At 33.0% G+C, this 19,378-nt stretch overlaps 3 protein-coding genes across 4 annotated transcripts; 1 reads left to right on the top strand and 2 right to left on the bottom strand.

Annotated features, from left to right (window-relative positions):
• Positions 1-1,998: 1,998 nt before the first annotated feature.
• LOC133692668 (cathepsin B-like protease 3) lies at positions 1,999-5,507 on the bottom strand. Its single transcript, XM_062113769.1, has 10 exons — positions 5,244-5,507; positions 4,488-4,541; positions 4,309-4,389; positions 3,795-4,010; positions 3,571-3,645; positions 3,345-3,470; positions 2,975-3,193; positions 2,516-2,629; positions 2,386-2,421; positions 1,999-2,294 (listed from the first exon to the last, which is right to left on the bottom strand). The coding sequence occupies exons 1-10, from the start codon at positions 5,310-5,312 to the stop codon at positions 2,160-2,162; spliced, it is 1,125 nt and encodes a 374-aa protein (XP_061969753.1). The 5' UTR covers positions 5,313-5,507; the 3' UTR covers positions 1,999-2,159.
• A 4,943-nt stretch (positions 5,508-10,450) lies between these two features.
• Positions 10,451-12,873, bottom strand: LOC133692667 (GEM-like protein 1). The gene is made up of 4 exons (XM_062113768.1): positions 12,484-12,873; positions 12,278-12,379; positions 11,273-11,547; positions 10,451-10,883 (listed from the first exon to the last, which is right to left on the bottom strand). The coding sequence occupies exons 1-4, from the start codon at positions 12,566-12,568 to the stop codon at positions 10,722-10,724; spliced, it is 624 nt and encodes a 207-aa protein (XP_061969752.1). The 5' UTR covers positions 12,569-12,873; the 3' UTR covers positions 10,451-10,721.
• Positions 12,874-15,661: 2,788 nt separating this feature from the next.
• On the top strand, positions 15,662-19,042 carry LOC133690826 (uncharacterized). 2 transcript variants are annotated; one of them, XM_062111095.1, is made up of 2 exons: positions 15,662-15,980; positions 16,817-19,042. In XM_062111095.1, exon 2 carries the CDS (start codon positions 16,906-16,908, stop codon positions 18,739-18,741), a length of 1,836 nt encoding a protein of 611 aa, XP_061967079.1. In that variant the 5' UTR covers positions 15,662-15,980; positions 16,817-16,905; the 3' UTR covers positions 18,742-19,042. The 2 variants fall into 2 exon arrangements, with proteins under 2 accessions (XP_061967079.1, XP_061967078.1); XM_062111094.1 differs by having other exon boundaries at positions 15,665-16,013.
• The last annotated feature ends 336 nt before the right edge of the window (positions 19,043-19,378 follow it).

The raw sequence follows: 19,378 nt of genomic DNA, 5'->3' as shown, positions 1-19,378 counted from the left end.
AGATCAGCCACACATGTTTCATGATCACTTTGCTCTAAGCGCCACTGAGAAGTCAATGTATTGATTTTTCTTAAACATCCAAGGCCCAGACTTGAATTCAATACCCCTTCTGCTTGCTGGTTTTTTTTTTGGGTTGACCCGGGTCAATCCATCTGACCCGTGACCCGGTCATTAGACCGGGTCGACCATCGGGTCGGGTTTCAAAACTATAATCTAAACTATGTTAGCAGGCACCTTGTAATGTAAGTGACGTGTTTGAATGGAGAGACAATGCACGACAGATAACTAAAAGTATAATATCTCAAGCGGCCAAAATTAAAGTTTATGGACTAATATGACAAGATTTTCAAATCTTAGGTGACCAAGGCGAAGAATCTAAGAACTATCAGTTAGCGATGTTTGTATGGTCCCTCTATTTTCAATTTTATCTTAGTTTGGTCATTGTATTATTTTGAGAAAATTACATCAAGTCTTCTATAGTTTGATCATTTTTTTGTTTTACTTTTTGTATTTTAAAAAATTACACTTTATATTCTAAACTCTAATAACTTTATAACACTTTCAAAAAATAATTTTTTGGCATGTGCTATTTTGTCAAAAAATTAGCCAATCATCCTACCATAAAAAAATCCTCACAAACTATATTGATACGATCCATGCAATTGTTGGACAATCATATTAAATTTTACTCTAACAAGCATAATTTTTAATTCAACTATTCTATCAAACTAAAATTTTATCATAAGTTTTCAGAAGTCTTGCATTATATTGGGTTAAAATTGCAGATCAATTGAAGTTTGGAAATGTGTTGCAAAAGTTGTTGTATGACTTTCGATAATTGTTTCCTTATAATTTGTGGACTTCTTATTTAGAAATAACTCTTTTACTACAAGGACAATATAGATGGCAACAATTGGGATTGTTTTGGCAAGAGTTTCAATGTCAACTCTTGTGTTTGCTTTTATTTTGTGAATTTTCTCATTGATAAGGTTTCGTTATCATTCAAGGACATTAGAGGTGGTTTTGGGCTTATATTTTTTAATACACAGCTTTACACTGACAAACATAATTTCTGACCCAGCCGTTGGATTGAACTGAAAGTTTTTTAGATGATTTTAAAGGCCTTGTTTTATATACGATTAAAATTTCATAGTGATCGGACTTCATGAAGGTCTTGTGATAAAGTCCAGAAGTTGTTATACAAGAATTGTATTAGTTTTCTAGTTAATTTAATATTTTTTTTTTCTCTATTTTATTTAGAACTCTTTTATTATTTTTCTAATCTTGTTTATGATGTTTTTCCTTATATAAATATGGTTATTTAACTTGTAATTAAGTTTTTTTTATATAGATTTTGATTTCATAATAATTTATTATGTGTGAGAGAAAATTCTTTTATTTTGATTCTTCATTAAACTACTTTGACTTAATAAAAAATTAATCAAGTTTCATTGCATGTTCCATGCTTTTCATTCATGTTTTTTCATTGGTGTTGGGTGAAGGTTCAGTTTCTGTAGTATTGATGTCTCGATACAAGTTATTGTTATACCAAGCTGAATCATAAACTTGAATTCAAAATTGTAATGAAATTCCTCAGACTGATCAATTTGACTATGAATCACCACTACATTGAATCTTCCAGGAATTAGACATTTGGTTGCTCAAGATTTGAATTTGGTGATGCCTGGCACTCAAAGTGATATGTGATTTCTGTGTTTGCAGAGAGGGGGAGAAGAAATTATACAAAGAGAGAATCCAAATCTATGTAAATGTAGTTTTTGTGTTTATGTTGTATCATATAAAGGTAAGTTTATCTTTTATTTTATTTTATTTTAAAGATATAAAATATAATTTCTTAAAACACAAGAAAAAACAATCAAATTATTGCAGGCTAAATATAATTTTCCCTGTTATTTTTTTTGTCCTAATGTCATTCTCCAACTCCTAATTCCTATAATCATTTGGTCCGTTCATGATGAGCCAAAATAAGAGTGTAGAAGGATCAAACTATGGCATCTTTCACATATTATTTCAATCAAATTGAGTACTGTTGAAGAAAGCATCCCTTGTGCAGTTGAGATCAAACTATAGGATAATTTATCGCTAAAGCACATGATTCGTACATAAATCACATCAATTTGAAAAGGGATAATCCATTATCACGCCGAGGCATGCTCATGGGCATCGATCTTGGCAACTTCTCTGACAAGGTTCCTGGTTGAAGGCAAACCAGCAACAACATCCTCTTCAATACCACACTCATTTGTTCCTCTTTTGATTTTAAAGTAACCATCCTGTCATTCAAAATGAAATTGCAAGTTAGCGTTTGAGAAAACTTTTATGACAGTAATTCAACATGGAGAGATTCTGATCAAAAGAACCTACATCGCCCCAGCCTCTATTCCACTGGTTAGCAAGAAGCTGCGACAAAAAGAGAGTACATAATTATACTAATATTATATGAGAAACAATGGACATGGAATCTGGAAAAAGTAATGGTATTATTAACACATACCCAATAATCCTCCCCGTCATCAGAAGTCCCCCACCCGATAAGCTTAACAGCATGGCCTCCCATGACATCACCTGTTATGTGCTTGTAAACTCCTGATTTGTAATGAGCAAAATCCTGTAGAATGGTAAACGGATTATTTCAATTAAATAAGTGTACAAGGTGTATTTCCCAGGAACATCTATCTTCATGCAATTTGCGTACAACTTTTTCTATGGGCATAATTTGCATATACTTGTATGATAAATTAATAATGGCGTTCGTCCCGCATGAATGAAAGTGCAAGTACAGCTAAAAACGAGATTCTTATGAGATCAAATGTTAGCAAACTCCCACTGATGTTATCCCTGCTTGTCTAAAACTCAGAATTTCTTCCAACTTAATAAGCAAGCTATAGTTTAAGCACTGCAAAAGAATCAAGTGCATCAAGTGTCAGCAAAAGAGAATGAACCGAGTTTTTACCTCATAAACAGTGAAGGCCACCTCTACTGGTCCGTTCATGGAAACTTCAGCCATGATGCTGTGGGGATCAGAATCAATTCTATATGCATTAACACTAAAGTGCTTGGACTCTGCCCAGAGCTTGTTCTTATCGGCACATTTTCTTTCACACTTTGGAGTAGGAAATCCTGGCTCGCAACCAGGGTGAGAACAGCCAATATCATCAAAGTATGGATCACACTGCCAGATGAAATTTTTGATAAAGATCATGATTGTGGAACAGATTGGGCATGATCAAAATGGGGTGCCCTCTTGGTATCTAGTTAAGCAATCGAAACTAAGAGGAAAGATATCAAGGGTCAAGGTAATATGCAAAGCCAGAAACTAGTACCTCCTCAGTGACAACACCAGATTGGACAAAATATCTCCATGCATCAATTGGATAACCCCCATCACAACCATCACCGCACATCCAGCCACAGCAAGCTAAGAGGTCATTGACGGATAGAGAGAGGTTCTGGAATAAAAGGACGCGTGTGATTATATGGAACAGCATAATTAGTCAACAATTTTTGTTCAAATATGAATAACTAATTTGAATCATAAGATTCAGTTACCATGCCATAATGGATGCAAAAACGATCTGATAGTGATTCAACAGCACCAAATGCCCAACAGGATCCACAGTGACCCTGGATTATCAAATTTGAAACGTCTTGAGAACTTTCAAGGTTTATTTAGACAAAATCCAAGAGAAAGAAAGAAAAACATTCTTTTTACCTGATCTATCATTTTGAAGTTGATCCAGCATTTGCCATATAAAGGAGCAAAGCATCAGCACCTTGAAAATTAAATAGACAAAAACAGAGAACCATGCAATGCAAACAGGTAGCAACTGACCAAGAATTCTTCCAATGGTGCTACAATGTGGCCAAGCGGTTCTTGCATCAAATTCTTTTGGTAATTTCATGGATTTTGGATGCCTTACTAGAGGAACACCTCTTAGTTCCTTTTTGGGTGTTGGTTTGACTCCAAGAAGGTACTTGAATTCCCCAACCTATGCAGCAAAGAAACTGGAAATGTTAACTATCAGGAATAAAGGATTAGAGTAAACCTAAATATAAATGAATGAAACAATATAAAAGAGGAACTAAAACAATCTCCTTCTCTCACTCTCCCATGAACCAACAAGAGAAATTATTAGGTATACCGGGAGTTCTAGTACAACAACATAAACATGGGACCATCATGAAAATTATTCATAGGTCCCATCTTTATGTGGGAGTGGGAGAGTACAACTTCAAAAATACTGAATAATTCCTCAATAACCAAGGTCTTTCCAGATGAACACTCACAGAGTAATTGGAAAATTGAGGATTCATGGTAGCTTCCCATCCAGCATCGGGATTTTCATTGACCTTTTGAACTATTGAATCCTGCACAATCATAGTGAAAGCACAAGAAACATAAATAATTTGCAAGCAAAAGAATCATTCAAATTGCCAAAGAAAAAAAAATATGTTAAACAAAACACCTGAAGGATCCTAGAATTGAGTTTGAGCTTGGAAACTGGTTCCACCGCAATAACCTGTTGACCAGATTACATTCGATAAATTCAAACTTAGAATAGTAACCTTCAAGAATCAAAACACAAAGAAAGGAAACTAGTTCAAGATAATACTGTCCGATTAACAAACATAACAACCTCCTACTCATTTGTATTCACAAGATCAAATTTTTGTATCGATTCCTCCTATAAAGATGCTTTTATTACATGTTCTCACTTTTGCATATGTTTGACTAGTAAAGCCCCCTAAAACAACTCGAACTAGAAACCAAAAATCAATAGCAGATCTACCTCTTCATTAACTTAATCGGCGGGTTGCAATGAAACACTTGCAGAAATATTAATAAAAAGTGTCTAGAAGTAAGAGATTATGGAATTGAAAGCAATCAATCCTCAGACTGAGGTCTAGGTTTGTCCGAGGAAAGACCCGATGACTGAGCAATTAACTAAATATCAAAACTCCGTGTCTGTCACTGCTTCATCCATCTGTACTACAACAGATTTCCTTCTCTATTTCCATATAATCCAAAAATAGTAACTTCCACATAATCATTATCTAATTCAAATTTAAAATGTTCAAAAAAGTAGTTCACTCAACCGCCAAAATTGGGAACAAAAATCCGAACAGGCGCAGATGTATCTCTAGTAGAGCATAAAAGGCTGAAACGTAGAAGATCGGATTATAACATGAAGGAGAAGAGCTTGCGACTGGTAAGCAAGTACCTGAGAGTGGAAGGTAAAGAGAGCAGCTACGACTAAGAAGAGAGTGCCATGATACAGAGGACTTGCCATTGCCTGCTTGCTGGATAAGAGAAGAAAATGGAAATACCCACGAAGTAGTAGATAGGTACGTGACAAATGAAGAAAGCCGTGATCACTTTATGAGGGTATGTGGACGACCCTAAATATGGGAGGAAAGGTGAGAGTAAACGAGAGAATGGGAAGGTGGTGAAGAAAGACAATCGAACGGGGGAAGTAAGGAATCTTTCTTGGCTTTTTGTGCAGCTCAGCTGCGCGCCCATGTCAACAGTGATGGCAAATGCCGTATTAAAATGATTTTTTAAAAACAAATTAAAAATATTTTTAATATTAATATATTAAAATAATCTAGAAAATAAAAATAAAGATTAATTTAAAAATAAAATCAATTTTTTATATAAAAACCCTCATTCCCATAAGGCTCGACGATCGGTGCCCACCGCTTGCAACTTTATCCTCTCCGGTGTGGGGACGTCATCTGTTAGTTACGAGTTATGACACGGTGTGGATGTATCCCATCCCATCCCATCCCATCTTTGATTGTTAATTAATGATATATTTTAATAATTTTTCTCTCATTCCCGGACAGATAGTTATATTCATTTTAGTTGTATGAGAAGGAAGGTAGCTAGGTGGCTCGCCGTACGCCATTAGTTGGATTGGATTTTTTTTTAATGTAAAAAAAATATATTTAGAAGATGATAAATGAGCAAAAGAAATCCGAAACCTGATTAATAAAATTAGTTAAATTAGCAATATAATTATAAAAAATTAAATGGTATTAAAAAAAATAATGACTAATAAAAAAATAAATAGTTGTTAATGTTATAAAAATATACTTCTAAATATTTTTAAAATATATAACGATTTTATTTTATAATAAAATAAAAATTGAATGAAAATGGTATAATTTTATAAGAAAAATAAAAGAAATCCAAAACTTAATTATCAACCAAGAAAACAATGAAAGACGAACTGAAAATTAGGACTTTTTTGCATTTTATCTCAAAGAGGATCTAAGCTAACTAAGCCAAACAATGCTTTTCTCTTTAATTAAAAATTAATTTTAAAAAATGACAAAAAAAATTACTTAAGTCAGCATGCTAAATTCATGGTCCGATCATAAAACGAGGATAAACTCACACCAACTAAACTGAATAAAACAATGAAAGTCAACTTTCAAGCAAACTAAATTATAAAAAGGTAAAAAAATCATTTTTAAAAAAAATAAAAAAAATTCGAGTCAATCCGAGTTAACTTGACTAACATGTGCGAGTTAGGATATGAAATTGGGATAAACCCACAAAAAAAATGAAAAAAATCACAAAGCTGAAGGTTCATAACATAATGTTGAAGAATAAAATTAAAAAAAAGACCTATAAAACAAACAAAGTTAAATTGGGCTACTTTTCAAACTCTTGACACGGGATATGAGACCGAGATTATAATATAGAAGGCAAACATGAAAAAATCACAACGAAAAATCCATAATCGTCTAAAATTCAAAAACAAAATAAATAACAATTAAAGAATGAAGATCAAATTGGATAAAAAAATAAAAAAATATATATTGAGGAATGAAATTGAGAAAAAAATCAAAAAAAATTAAAAATAGAAAAATAGCAATCAAAAGAATGATGACTAAACTAAATATAAAAACTAAAACAAATAAAATGATGAAGTGCAAAATTAAAAAACAACAAGTCAAGAAAAAAGATTAACACAAAAAAAAATAACAATTAAAAGAATCATAAACAAATTAAATGTAAAAATTAAATGAAATAAATATTGAGAGAAATAACTGAAAAACAAAACAACAACTTCAAAAGCCTTAAAAGAAAAGAAATAAAAATCAAAATAACAATGATCAAAATTGATATAAATACAAATTGACAGGACATATTTGATTTTTGGAAGTGCTAACATGAAATCCAAGACAAGGAGGGAGAAAAAAAAGGATAAGAAAAAAAGTCTATTGAAGATCAATCATAGCTCTGTCATGAGCACATGTCTGATCACCAAAAAGAGAATGTTGTGAAATTTCCAATACCATTACAGAATGTGGCATTTGATTGCTAAGAGGTGACACATGTGTCACCTAAAAAGTACAAGATCCTCTTATTCGCTAAGATATGTATAGGACGTGTTTTCCACTTTTTATTTTTTATTTATATTTATATTTATTAAAAGACTAAAGTGCCCCTTATTTAAATTGAGTGTAACTAGGAAATATAATGAAATGATGACGAAGATAAGCTTGGGTGATATTTTTTTTTTGCTTTTAGTGGAAATTAAATCATTTTACTGTGTAATTAAAGCATTAAAAAATTAAAAAGCTCTTATGCCTCAGTTTTAATTCTTTTCTTTTAAGGATATTTAAGTCATTTATTGCACACCTAAACTGTAAAAAAAAAATTGATTTGCGACTAATCAACATAATAATGATAAATAAACCTCATGAAAAAGACATTTTCTCTTGATAGCTTATTAAATGATTTTGTTTGAGACTGGAAAAACCTTCGTTTTACTATGTGAATCCGTATTAAAATATGAGTGTGTGCACAATGAATCTCTTATCTTTTTTAGTTTTTTTTTAAAATTTAGCTTTACCTAATGGATAAACTTGCTAATCTATCAAATCCAAAACTTTACTAGATTACAATGCTTTACAAATCAGTTTGGATATTAACTTGAATAAATATAAGTAACTTAAAGGATCAACATATAATTGACCTACCAATATCCAAATGAAAACTAGTGAAGTGAACTCTAAGCAATTGTTTTTTTTAGTTTTTATATAAAATAATATTATTTTATTAAAAAATGATATGATATCATTTCGAGATTGACATGGATTAACTTGGATTGTATCCTAGACCTCATGCAAAATGATTAAATCAAATTAATAAAAAGAAATGATTATTATTGAACTTATAAAAATGGAAACATGAATATTGAATTGGTTAATTATCAATTGACAAACAATACAAACTCGGATATAATATAGAAAAGACTACATAGGTAGCATGCTTTATGTCATGAATTGGGTCAAATTTTTCTCAACATAAAAAAAATGCTCCAATGATGATAGTGTTTGCAAAGGAGTAAGAAAGATTTGAAATCTGGGTCATTAAGTCGAATAGGTTCAATAAACTCAGTTAATTTAATAACATGATTATATAAAAAAAGTCAATGACAATAAAAGAAACGACAATGACTAATCAAGAGAAATGAATGCTTATCAATATTATGAAAAGATATCCTTTAAATATTTTTAAAAGATCTCAACAATCTTATTCAATAACAAAACAAAATTTGAATAAGAACGAGATAATCTCATAAAAAAAATAAAAGAAATCTAAAGCTCAATCACCAGCCAAATCAAACATTAAAGGAAAAACTGAAAAATTAATTTTTTAAAAAGACAAAAAACATGACTTTAATCAACATGCCAAACTTACATCTCACTTGTGAGGCTGTCATAACCTTGTACAAAATAAAACGAATAAAACTATAAAGGTTAAATTTATAGCAAACTAAATAATAAAAGGCAAAACTAGAAAAAGAATCAATTAAAAAAAGCGTTGAAAAAAACCTTGAGTCAACTAGGGTTAACTTGATTAACCCACAACCCAGGATATAAGATTGAGATAACCCCATAAAAAGAAAAATAGGAAAAATCATGAAGTTAAAGGTCTAACAACCTAATTTTGAAGAATGAAATTAAATCTTTATTTAAAAAATAACATAAATAAAGACTAAAGTCAAATCAGGTCAATTTTCAACACTCGTGACCCGAGTCATGAGACTAAGTTACCTTATTGAAGGTAAGCCCGTAAAAATCACGAAGCAAAATTCTCAACCATCCAAAATTAAAAAAAATCAAATCAAATAGCAATAAAAACAATAAGAACCAAATTTGGTATAACAATTAAATAAAAAAGATCAGTGAGGGATGAAATTGAAAAATAACATAAATCAAGAAAAGGAAAAAAAATAGCAATTAAAAGAATGAGGACCAAATTTGGGATAAAAATTAAATGAAATAATATGATAAGATATGAGATTGAAAAATAAAATAAATCAAGAAAATAATAATAATAAAAATAATCTAAAGAATAAAGATCAAGTTTGATAGTTGAAAAAAATTGAAGAAGGTTGAAATTGAAAATAAATTTTAATTCTATAAATTATTTCAAATAAAATAAATAATAATAAAAAAAATATCGATCAAATTCAAAGGAAAACTAAATTGAAGGCTGATATGAGAAATTGAAGGGTTTGGATGCAGGATTCAAATGGAAAAGAGAAAAAAAAGAAAAAAAGAAGAAGAAAAAAACACCATCAAACACTTTCCAATGCCGCCCTAGAAGCTAATGTTTTGCCATGAGCGACACTACATGCATTGCTTCAAAAATGCAAGACCTACCCATGTGATGAAGTATGCATTACAAACATCAATTATTTTTTTAATAATATTTATAATTATAAAATTACTAAATTGCTCTTCAATGCATTTAATTATAACAAAAAATCATAATAAAAATATAAAAAAGCTCTTGAAAAATAATTTAGTAAATTTTGCTTTTAGAAGTATTTGTGTCATTTTATTGTTTTTAAAAAATAAACAGACTAAAAAGTTTTTGGGTGTTATTTTATTTTTAAGGATAGTTAAGTCATTTTAATATATTGAAAAAAAATTGAGAAGATGGATTTACCGGTTGAAATCGATAATGACAAATAAATATTATAAAAAGACTATTTTATCCTCCAATTCTCTTTTCATTGAATGTTATCTCGGAGGACAAACAATGAAATGTCAGTGCGTGCATAATAAAAAAAGAGATCTTTTAGTTTATTTTTTTAATCTGTAATTTGTTTATCTTTTACTGGACTGAGTACTTCTATTTGTGAACGGAGGAGCCCATAAAATCAAGCATGCTGTGCGTATATAAAAGTTTTAGAGGCGCAAGTTCCAAAATCGAATGCCGCGTTGTTTTTCCTTGGAAAGTTCATACCTATGCTAACGTGCAAGCTCTCTGATTTATTATAGAAGGAGAAATATCAGTTCATGAGCATTTTCCCTCTTTGGAGGCGCTTTGCTAGAACGACAAAGCTTCTGGAGAAAGAAACTGGAAAGAAGGAACGACAAAGCTTCTGGACAAAGAAACTGGAAAGCAGGAAATATCAAGAAACTATACATTCAAAACCATCAATCATCATATTAGGTGACTAGTGGGTTTCTAAGCAAATTCCCAACACGGAAGACGGACTAAGATTTTCCAGTTTAACATTCATTGCCATCGATAACCAAGCCTGTATTATTTCAGTTATTTAAAAGCACTAATCTTCTGTCATATCTGTTAAGTATGCCACGGTATGGGAGCAAGATCACGAGCTTTGCGCCACAGGAATTGCCCCAGATGAGTCGCGAGACTGCTGTCAAGCCTCGCATAATTGCTTTAGTGCCTTGTCATATGATATGAACCCCGTGAACCAGAACTCCTGACCATCCTTTGTTACAATCTGGATGTATTTTTCGGAATGGTTCGCTCTGTTTGAAGAAGGATTCACTGCTCTCAATCGATCAAGTTGCACCACAACCTACAGATATACATATTGTGGCAGTTGAACAATATCAGAAAAAACTATCTGTAAAATAAAAGGTGAATCGATCAGCTGCTTGCTAAAACTTTGAATCAAAATTGTTAAAAATGGGCAACCAAATAAAAGGGCCCAGTTCAAAGTGCTCAAACAATTGTTAAAGCCTTGCAAAGAAATAGCTGTTGGGTGAGTTCAAAATTAATCATTTCTCGATTTCAAGTCAAAGAAACCTGTAATGATTTTAAATCGCGACGTGAGAGTTTTTAATGCTACTCAAGTAAGAGGACATGGAAAACCTCATGTTATTCTCAAAATTTAACAGCTTAGATTGCAGAAATGAGACACCGATTAGCGAGTGCATTGCTAAGAAATGAAGTAGATGGTAATACCTTGTAACACATCCATTGCTGCTGTCCTGTGGAGGAATAATAACAGAAGGGATACTCGCTGCAAAAGGCCACTTTTTTGGAGGATACATAAAGTGTCCCGATCACAGGTCCAGTTGAAGTCGATATATAGCAAGCATATGCATTCAAGAGCTTCTCTCCAGGCAAGACCTCAAATGTCTGCTGGAATACCTTATCATGCCCTCCTTCAGCAAGTACCTTTGTCCCTTGAGCAATCCTTGCCATTGCTGCATCGGCTAGACTAGGACTAACCTTGACTGTTGTTTTCAGAAAACAAGATTACATATTAGAATCTAAACGACAGCATCCATAATTGAGAATTAGAACCAAGTAATTTGCATTACACAATAAATTGTGGCTTTTATATTTGTGGCATGGTTCTCAAAGCCAAGAAATTTTATCTATTCCCTCTGTTTCCCTTTTTCTCTTCTTATTAGTCTATGTTTTTCCTCATAGCCATTCTGTGAAGACATGCCTCAACTTTCAACTATCCTCACAAATCCAGAAAAAATTAAAATGAAGTCAAGAAGAGGGTTCCTCCACTCAGTTTCTCGACAAAGGCCAAATAAGCATCTTAATTTTGCAGTCAAGAACAAGCTACCTTGTCGGCCCAGCTTATATTTGATCATATCTACAAGAGACCAGGTGAAGGAGCTAGGCGATCCACCCATTAATCACCGTGCTTAAGTGCTTGATTCTAAGCAGTTGGGAAATTGCAAACAAAAATAATTTACCTGGAAAAAATAACCAAGGGAACGTTCTCCTACTTATTTATTTGTTTACACTAGGCAAGCTCAGAGGCAATGTTGGACGACACCTTTCTATTAGACTTAAATCTTTTGAAGGATGAAAAGACCAACCCAGTAAGCTAAGTAAACAAAAGGCGAAGTGACAATAAATTTGATGATTGTGCGTATTAAGGGCAGGCAAGAAAATTTTAACTAGTCCTGATTGAAGGTAACATGAAGAGGGGAAAGAAAAACTCACAGTGATGCCAGATATTATCAGCATAAACCTCTGCTTTCCTAGTGGCAAGCTCAACCCTCTTCCCACACCGATTCAAAGCATCACGTATCTTCCCCATCGATCCTGAAAGAAAGCATACCAAAATATAATATAAACAATTTAGATTACAAGTAAAAACAAACGCCATAAAAGGCATTCATGAACTCTAAACTCGAGATCAGACTTACTGTTGCCATTTGTCCCATATCCATTAGTAGTAGCCGGAGGAACAGGCGCGAACTGGAGGTAAGGATTGTTGTTACTGTAGTCCATGTTGTGTTGAGGATGCGGATGGGGATTCACTGTGTTGCCTCGGTGTTGCAGTGGTGTATAAATTATAAGGCAGCGAGACAGGTTCCTCACTTTTCCTCCACCGCCCCAACGTCACTTCAGTTTTAGCTCCACGCCATTATTCTCGATGGGAACATGCTTGGTCGGTCGATTTATTATACTCCGCCTGTAAATATAATAACAGTAAACCGAATACAGTTATTCTTCCTGTCTTGGTCAAAGTCGTTGGCTTTAGGAACATGAACTCAGTCGGACGTCAGAATCATGATAAAAGCGATGGTATCTAATTCCGGCAGAAGCAGTGAAGCCAGTGGGAAATTCGGTTGGCTCGATCCATCTTCGGGGGATATTGTTCTTTAGATGTAAATGTGATCCTATCGAATTTATTCGCATAATCATGAACGGAATATATGTTAATTATATTGTGATGAGAGAAAAGCTTTCGGTTGGATAAGCTTGTGCTGACATTGTTGAGAAAGGATTTGTATTTGTACTTGGTCTAGGATCTCTGATCAATGCAGAGAATTAAGCTCTTATTCGTGTCACCAAGTAATGAAAACTACAATTACTTCAGCTAATAAAAGAATATATTATCAGAGAAAAATATATACACGATAACTTTTATTTCACACATGAAGAAAGATTAAGAAAAAGATTTGCTAAAACTTGCCAATAAAAAAAAATAATACTCCACGCAATAAAAAAGGTTTTTCTTTGCTAAATTAAGTGTTAAAAACATTAATTCAAGAAAAGATTTGTAAGATAAAAAAAGGATTTATATTTAAAATATTTATTTGACTGGTTAATTAAAATCCTTATTCACCTAACATTTAAAATCCTTTGTTGGAATAGGTGCTTAGGAGGTTAAATACTCGAGTGTTTGTGTTTTAACTATTGGAGTTTAATAATAATAGTTAACTAGTCTGTTTTTATAATATTAATTCAGAGTCTGTTTTTATATTTGAATAAATAATAAACTAATCTTGACATTTCTTTCACATTATCGATCGGAGTCGGTCAATAGTACCTATTTAAAAATATAGTTGCGGTAATTTTTTAAAGTATTTTTCAAGTTGAAATGCTTTAAAATAATTTTTTTATTTTTAAAATTAACGCATCAAAACGATTCAAAACATATAAAAAAAATTAATTTTTAATAAAAAATTTAAATTTTTATAAAACACGATTTGCTTTGTATTTCCAAACGATACCCAAGAAAAGAATGCTATTATGTATAAACTTGCTGCTGTTTTGAGTCTTTTCTAGTACTGCTCCTAAAAAAAATCATACACAACAGAAACAAAACTCTCTTTATAGCAGTGAAAATCATAGCAACCTTCATCAACGAGTCAACCTTCTTCAAAACGCAGCAACAACAATTTCAAAACGCAGCATCAACAATTTCAAAATATAATAGAAATTCCGGCAGTAGGAGTCACATATAAACAATAATCTCCACGTCAGTAGAGCACCTTCTGTGTAGCAGGAAAAAAACAACAGCATCAAAGTCCCTTTTAAGACAACAATTCAGCCTTAAGCATATATAACGGTAACAGCTACCTTCTGTATCAATAGATCAACTTTCAATATCAGTAAAAAAACAACCTTTAATTCTCTCCATAAAAAAATAATTAAACTGAATTTATTTTTTTAAAAATAAAAATTAGTTCAAACTGACCGGTTTCAGTTTAGTTCAATCCAGTTTTTTTGGATAAAAACCGATTTGACTTTGTTTTTTCAGTTTTAGACTTATAAAACCAAAACCAAACTGAACCGGTCGGTTTTTTTTTTAAATTTTAATTGGTTTTTTTTATGGTTTGGTTTTTCAATTATTTTTTTTCTAGTTTTCTCGATTTAATTGATTTTTTGATTTTTTTATTCACCCCTACCTCAAAAAATATTTGAAATTCGATAAAAAAAAAGTATTAAGAAACTATTAAGGCAGAGAGGCAAACTTCAAGCACTTCATACATGATTCGAAGTACTTAAAATAAATATGAGAGAGTCGCATATTATTTTTCATGAATAATGACAATTATTAATAAAATATAAATTCACGATAATAAGGATATTAATGAACTCAATCTTTGACACTAAAATCTAATCACGTTGTTAGTTCATTAGAGAAATATAAGGATATTGATAAACTTTCCATTGATGAATTATACAATTCTTTGCCAATTCATGAGGAAAAGATGAATCGAAAGGATAAAGAGAAGAGGAGTAAGTTTTACTAATTTCATGTAATAATTGATTTTCTACCTCGTATAATACCTATTTAATAAAAATAAAGAGATAATGAAAATAAAAATATGATTTTAATAAATTTTTAAATAAAAAAATATTTTAAAAAATAATTTTTACTATTCTCACAGGAACTCCTAAAAAAACAAAAAACCCAATTATTACTTCATTTATTCTTTGCTAGAAAGGTGAAGCAGTTTAACAAAAACCCCAGTTTCCTCCATCTCAATTTTGACCATCCAATCATGATGTGACGTGATCTTGACAATATCAATGAGAATCTTCCTCCACCGTAAATATCAGCCTCGCACCATTTTGTGATGATTTTTAAAGGGTGTTTGTAAATGTGTTACTATTTTATTTTAAAGTGTTTTTAATTTTAAAATATATTAAAATAATATTTATTTTTATTTTTTATAAATTATTTAAAAATATTAAAAATATATTAATTTAAAATAAAAAAATTTTAAATTTTTTTAAAAACACCTTTTAACCGCATTGCCAACTAGAAATGTTTCTACATGAGAACTCTCTTCCTCTTACTCTCACACGATATAATCATTGAAGCTTCGTTTTCTTAAGCCGTGTTCGTAAAAATATAAATTTTAAAAAATGTTATATTAATATATTTTTGAACAAGAAATATTACAAATTGAGATGTAAATTCTACCGGTAGAAGAATCACCAAGTAGGCCCTTCAATGGCCACTCATCAGAAGGGTCTGGGACCTCTGACCTGTGACTCCTTACCGGTCACAAATAAAATCATGGGGTGGGGGGGCAACCGGCCTGCAGTTTAGGCTGTTAACGATTAAATGAGCCGCTAGGATTATATGAAACCAAATCAGTTAGAGATTTGAGAGTGACATTGCTGTTTCAGATAATTATGGTAATGGTCTTGGTCTTTTCTGATACTCCCAATGTACGCTGTACATGTACAGTACACACTACAGTAGAAAGGCCAAGAAGCCTAAAAAGAAAAAACCAAAAAGAGGAATAAGTTAGGCAGGAGAGAAAGACAGCGATGCCAGGCTAAATATCCTAACCCCAAGATCGAAAATGGGACTCTTGCCCATTTTGGGTCTCCGTTTTAACAGATTTCAACTGCTATAGAAAAACAGAGAAAAACCCACTTTCCAGCTCCATTTCAGGTGCTTTGTTACTTCTCTGTATGCCCTTTTAAGGTTTGATGCTCTACTCCCCCACTGTTATTTCTTTTTCCTCATTTATTTGGTCTCTGTTGATGGTTTTGGTTGGTTCCCTTGTTCGAGTGATAATGATCAGTTGATGGTTTTGGGTAATTAGCTGGGAAGGTTTCTATTTGATTTGATGGGTTTGATCCACTTATTATTCTGTTGCATCCTATTTTGCGAGTTTATATATATATATAAGAGGAAGAAGCATTTTCTGTTTGGTTGCTTGGTTTCAATCAGCTTTCTTTGCCGGTTTCTGAAGATTGGATTCTCCAAAATTTTTGTTGCTTGTGATCTGGGTTAGACCCGGTTCATGCCAATGAAATCTGGTATTATGGTGGAGATGCACTGTACATTGGAATGTGCAGTGGCATTTGCTTGTGTACATGTATTGTCAATTTGTTCTTATATAAGAATACATAGGATATGTGATTCTAGTAAAGCAATCATGGATTGAAATATCAACTGTAGCAGCAAGCAATGTAGAAGGTAACATGAGATGTGTCATATTGCCATAACTAATAGTAATTCTGGGCATTTCATTTGGAACAGCTTGATCGTGTTTTTGCATATTACTCAACCACATCTTCTCCTTCTTCTTTTTTTGGGTGGTTCAATGGAAGAAAACACAGATTTTTCCGCATTTTGAAGTTCTTAATTTAGAATATTTTCTCTCTTTTGTTTGTGAAGTTTGATGAATTGTTTCTTAGGTTCTGTCATAAGGGGTTTAAATTTTAAGGAATTCTCATTTAAAATGTTTTGATTTTGATGACTACGGTCCATCTTCTCTTCAGGGGCATTACTTCTGGTGATTAAGTTTCACATTTGGGATTTGATATGTTCCTGTAACCAAAGGATTGCCCTCACATCACTTTCTGTATCAATGGGCATACAGAAGATTTGCCATCGGAGTTCAAGTTCTGATAAAGTTTCCTGCTCCTTCAGTGGTGAAGTCAAGCAGATGAGAGAAAACCCAGTTTTGGGTGCAGACTCAGGGAATGATTCAGATGATTGTGAACTTGCTGAATTGAACTGTGAGCTTGGTATGGTGGAAGGTCAGCGTTGCAGCATACCATATGAGCTCTATGATCTTCCAGATTTGAGGGAAATATTATCTCTAGACACATGGAATTTGTGTTTAACAGAGGAAGAAAGGTTCAACCTGTCAGCTTACCTTCCAGATATGGACCACGAGACATTTTGCCTGACTATGAAGGAGCTTTTTGATGGTACTGAACTATATTTTGGGAATCCGCTAGATAAATTTTTGAAAAGATTGAAAGCTGGATTCTACCCTCCAAAGGTGGCTTGCTTCAGAGAAGGTTTGCAGTTTCTACAAAGGAAGCAGCATTATCATTCTCTGAGAGCTTACCATGACAGGATGATACAAACGTTTATAAACATGAGAATGTTATGGGATCAGTATGGAATGAGTCCTGGAATTGAGGAAAAGATTTCTATGTGGAAAAACAGGAGAAAACAAAAGAGCGTCAATGTGCTTGATCTTAATGAATCTCCCAAGGATGATCATCTATTAAATGAGGTGGACAACTTGGAAACAAAGGTGATGAAGCTAGTGGAAACCGAGGGTTCAGCAAAAGAAAGACCACCCTTTCTGTGTACCAACAGGACAAAAATTGTAGCTCCATACTGCAGACCGAAGGGAGTTTTAAAGATGAAGGCATCTGGAAAAGATTCATTCCGTAATCACAATTCAAAGATGGTTGTGGCTGACTCCTCGGGAAAACGTCGATCATTGCCCAGGGGAGTGTTGAAAATAGTACCTAAAGCTCCTTCACTTCACCTGGAACAATCAGACATTGTGCCAAGAGGAGTGCAATCAAACTTTCCAGCCAGGACTCATGGCATACGGGATTTTAAGTTTTCTCCTTTGCCAGCATCTGTATGCTTTCAGAATGCAGGTAGCCTGCATGAATATCCATTTCTAAGGAAAAAGGTTGATGGTGACAGAGTTCATTCAACTCTGGACCAACCTCAGTTTCTAATAGATCCGCAGGAAATTGTTAGAGTAACCCAAAATCTCCCTGAAAGCTCTACTAGAAATGTGAAACCAGAATCGCTTCCAACTTTAGATGGAAGTTCTGTTGTGGTAAAACACAAATTATTTGGAGTTGATATGGGAAGGTTTCCGAATAAGGAATGCAAGTCATCCTTGGATACAGTGGGTGCAAGGCCACATACCTTTGGTGGTGAAAATCTGGGGGCAAATGTGGACAGAGAATCTAATGGCTCTTTCCTGAAATCCTTGGAATCATTCCCATTTCGTATCCAATATCATGGAGGGGAGCAGTGTGTGGCACCATTAAAAGAAGAGCATCTCACAATCTATCCAAGAATTCCAGAAGTGGTTCCTGCAATTTCAAATGTTGGCAATGATAAGCAAGAAACGTTAATGGATTCTTCTTCACACCAAAAGAATGGTGAAAATGATGTCAGTGTCAGAAAATCAGGGAAGGTATCGAGTAAATCCAGTGTCTCAGTGGCATTTAAGGATCAAAAGTTACTGCCTTTGACGTACAAGCGAAGGAAAGTTCTAGCTAAGGCCAACTCATTAAACTTTGGTAAGTCACTAACAGCAGATGCTAATCTGAAGTCTGCAATTACAAAAGAATCAGATCAAGATTTTAGGGAGGGTGTGAAAACTGTGAAGATAAAATTAATGGGGTTGAAAGATACGCCCTTGAACAGGGAACCTTGAACAACACTAAATGTAGTAGGTACTTTTTAGTACCAATTTTCTGTGGTTTTCACAAAATTACTCTCTAGTGTATGCTTTTCAAGATGTGTAAATCGAAGTATAGTGGTAAAAAAAAGGTTCCTATCTTCATGATAATCCCATTGCAAACATATTCACGAGTATGCTACCAACATACCATCGGCATGGGCATGCATATGTAGTAAATACTTTCACATTGACTTTTCAAGTTACAGCACTGATGTACTAGCATATCTTCAGACGATTCCATTGCCAAATAAATATTTCCTTTCTATCTGGTTTATAGCTCTGATACCAACTAACATTTCCAGATTGGCTTTGTCTAAACTGGCTGAGAAGGTGATATGCATTTGAAATATTTTAGTTTTCACATCCTGTTCTATGTCATTGCTCAGGATTCTTTGACATGATTGTAGTCAGTTTTCCTTGCCTCCTCGAACCAGATTGGCCGAACATTTTGATAACTCCAATATCTGGTTTAATGTGGACTGTGAAGATAGTTTTATTATGATTGTATGATTCTTTGCCTCCAGATATCTCTTCCTACATCAATCTAGTGAATTATGAGAATAATGAACTTCTTTTGAAATCAACATAGGTTGCATTTGCTGTTGTTTCA

Source organism: Populus nigra, chromosome 4 (assembly GCF_951802175.1).
Source record: "Populus nigra chromosome 4, ddPopNigr1.1, whole genome shotgun sequence".
NCBI lineage: Eukaryota > Viridiplantae > Streptophyta > Magnoliopsida > Malpighiales > Salicaceae > Populus > Populus nigra.
This window is presented reverse-complemented; position numbering and strand designations above follow the sequence as displayed.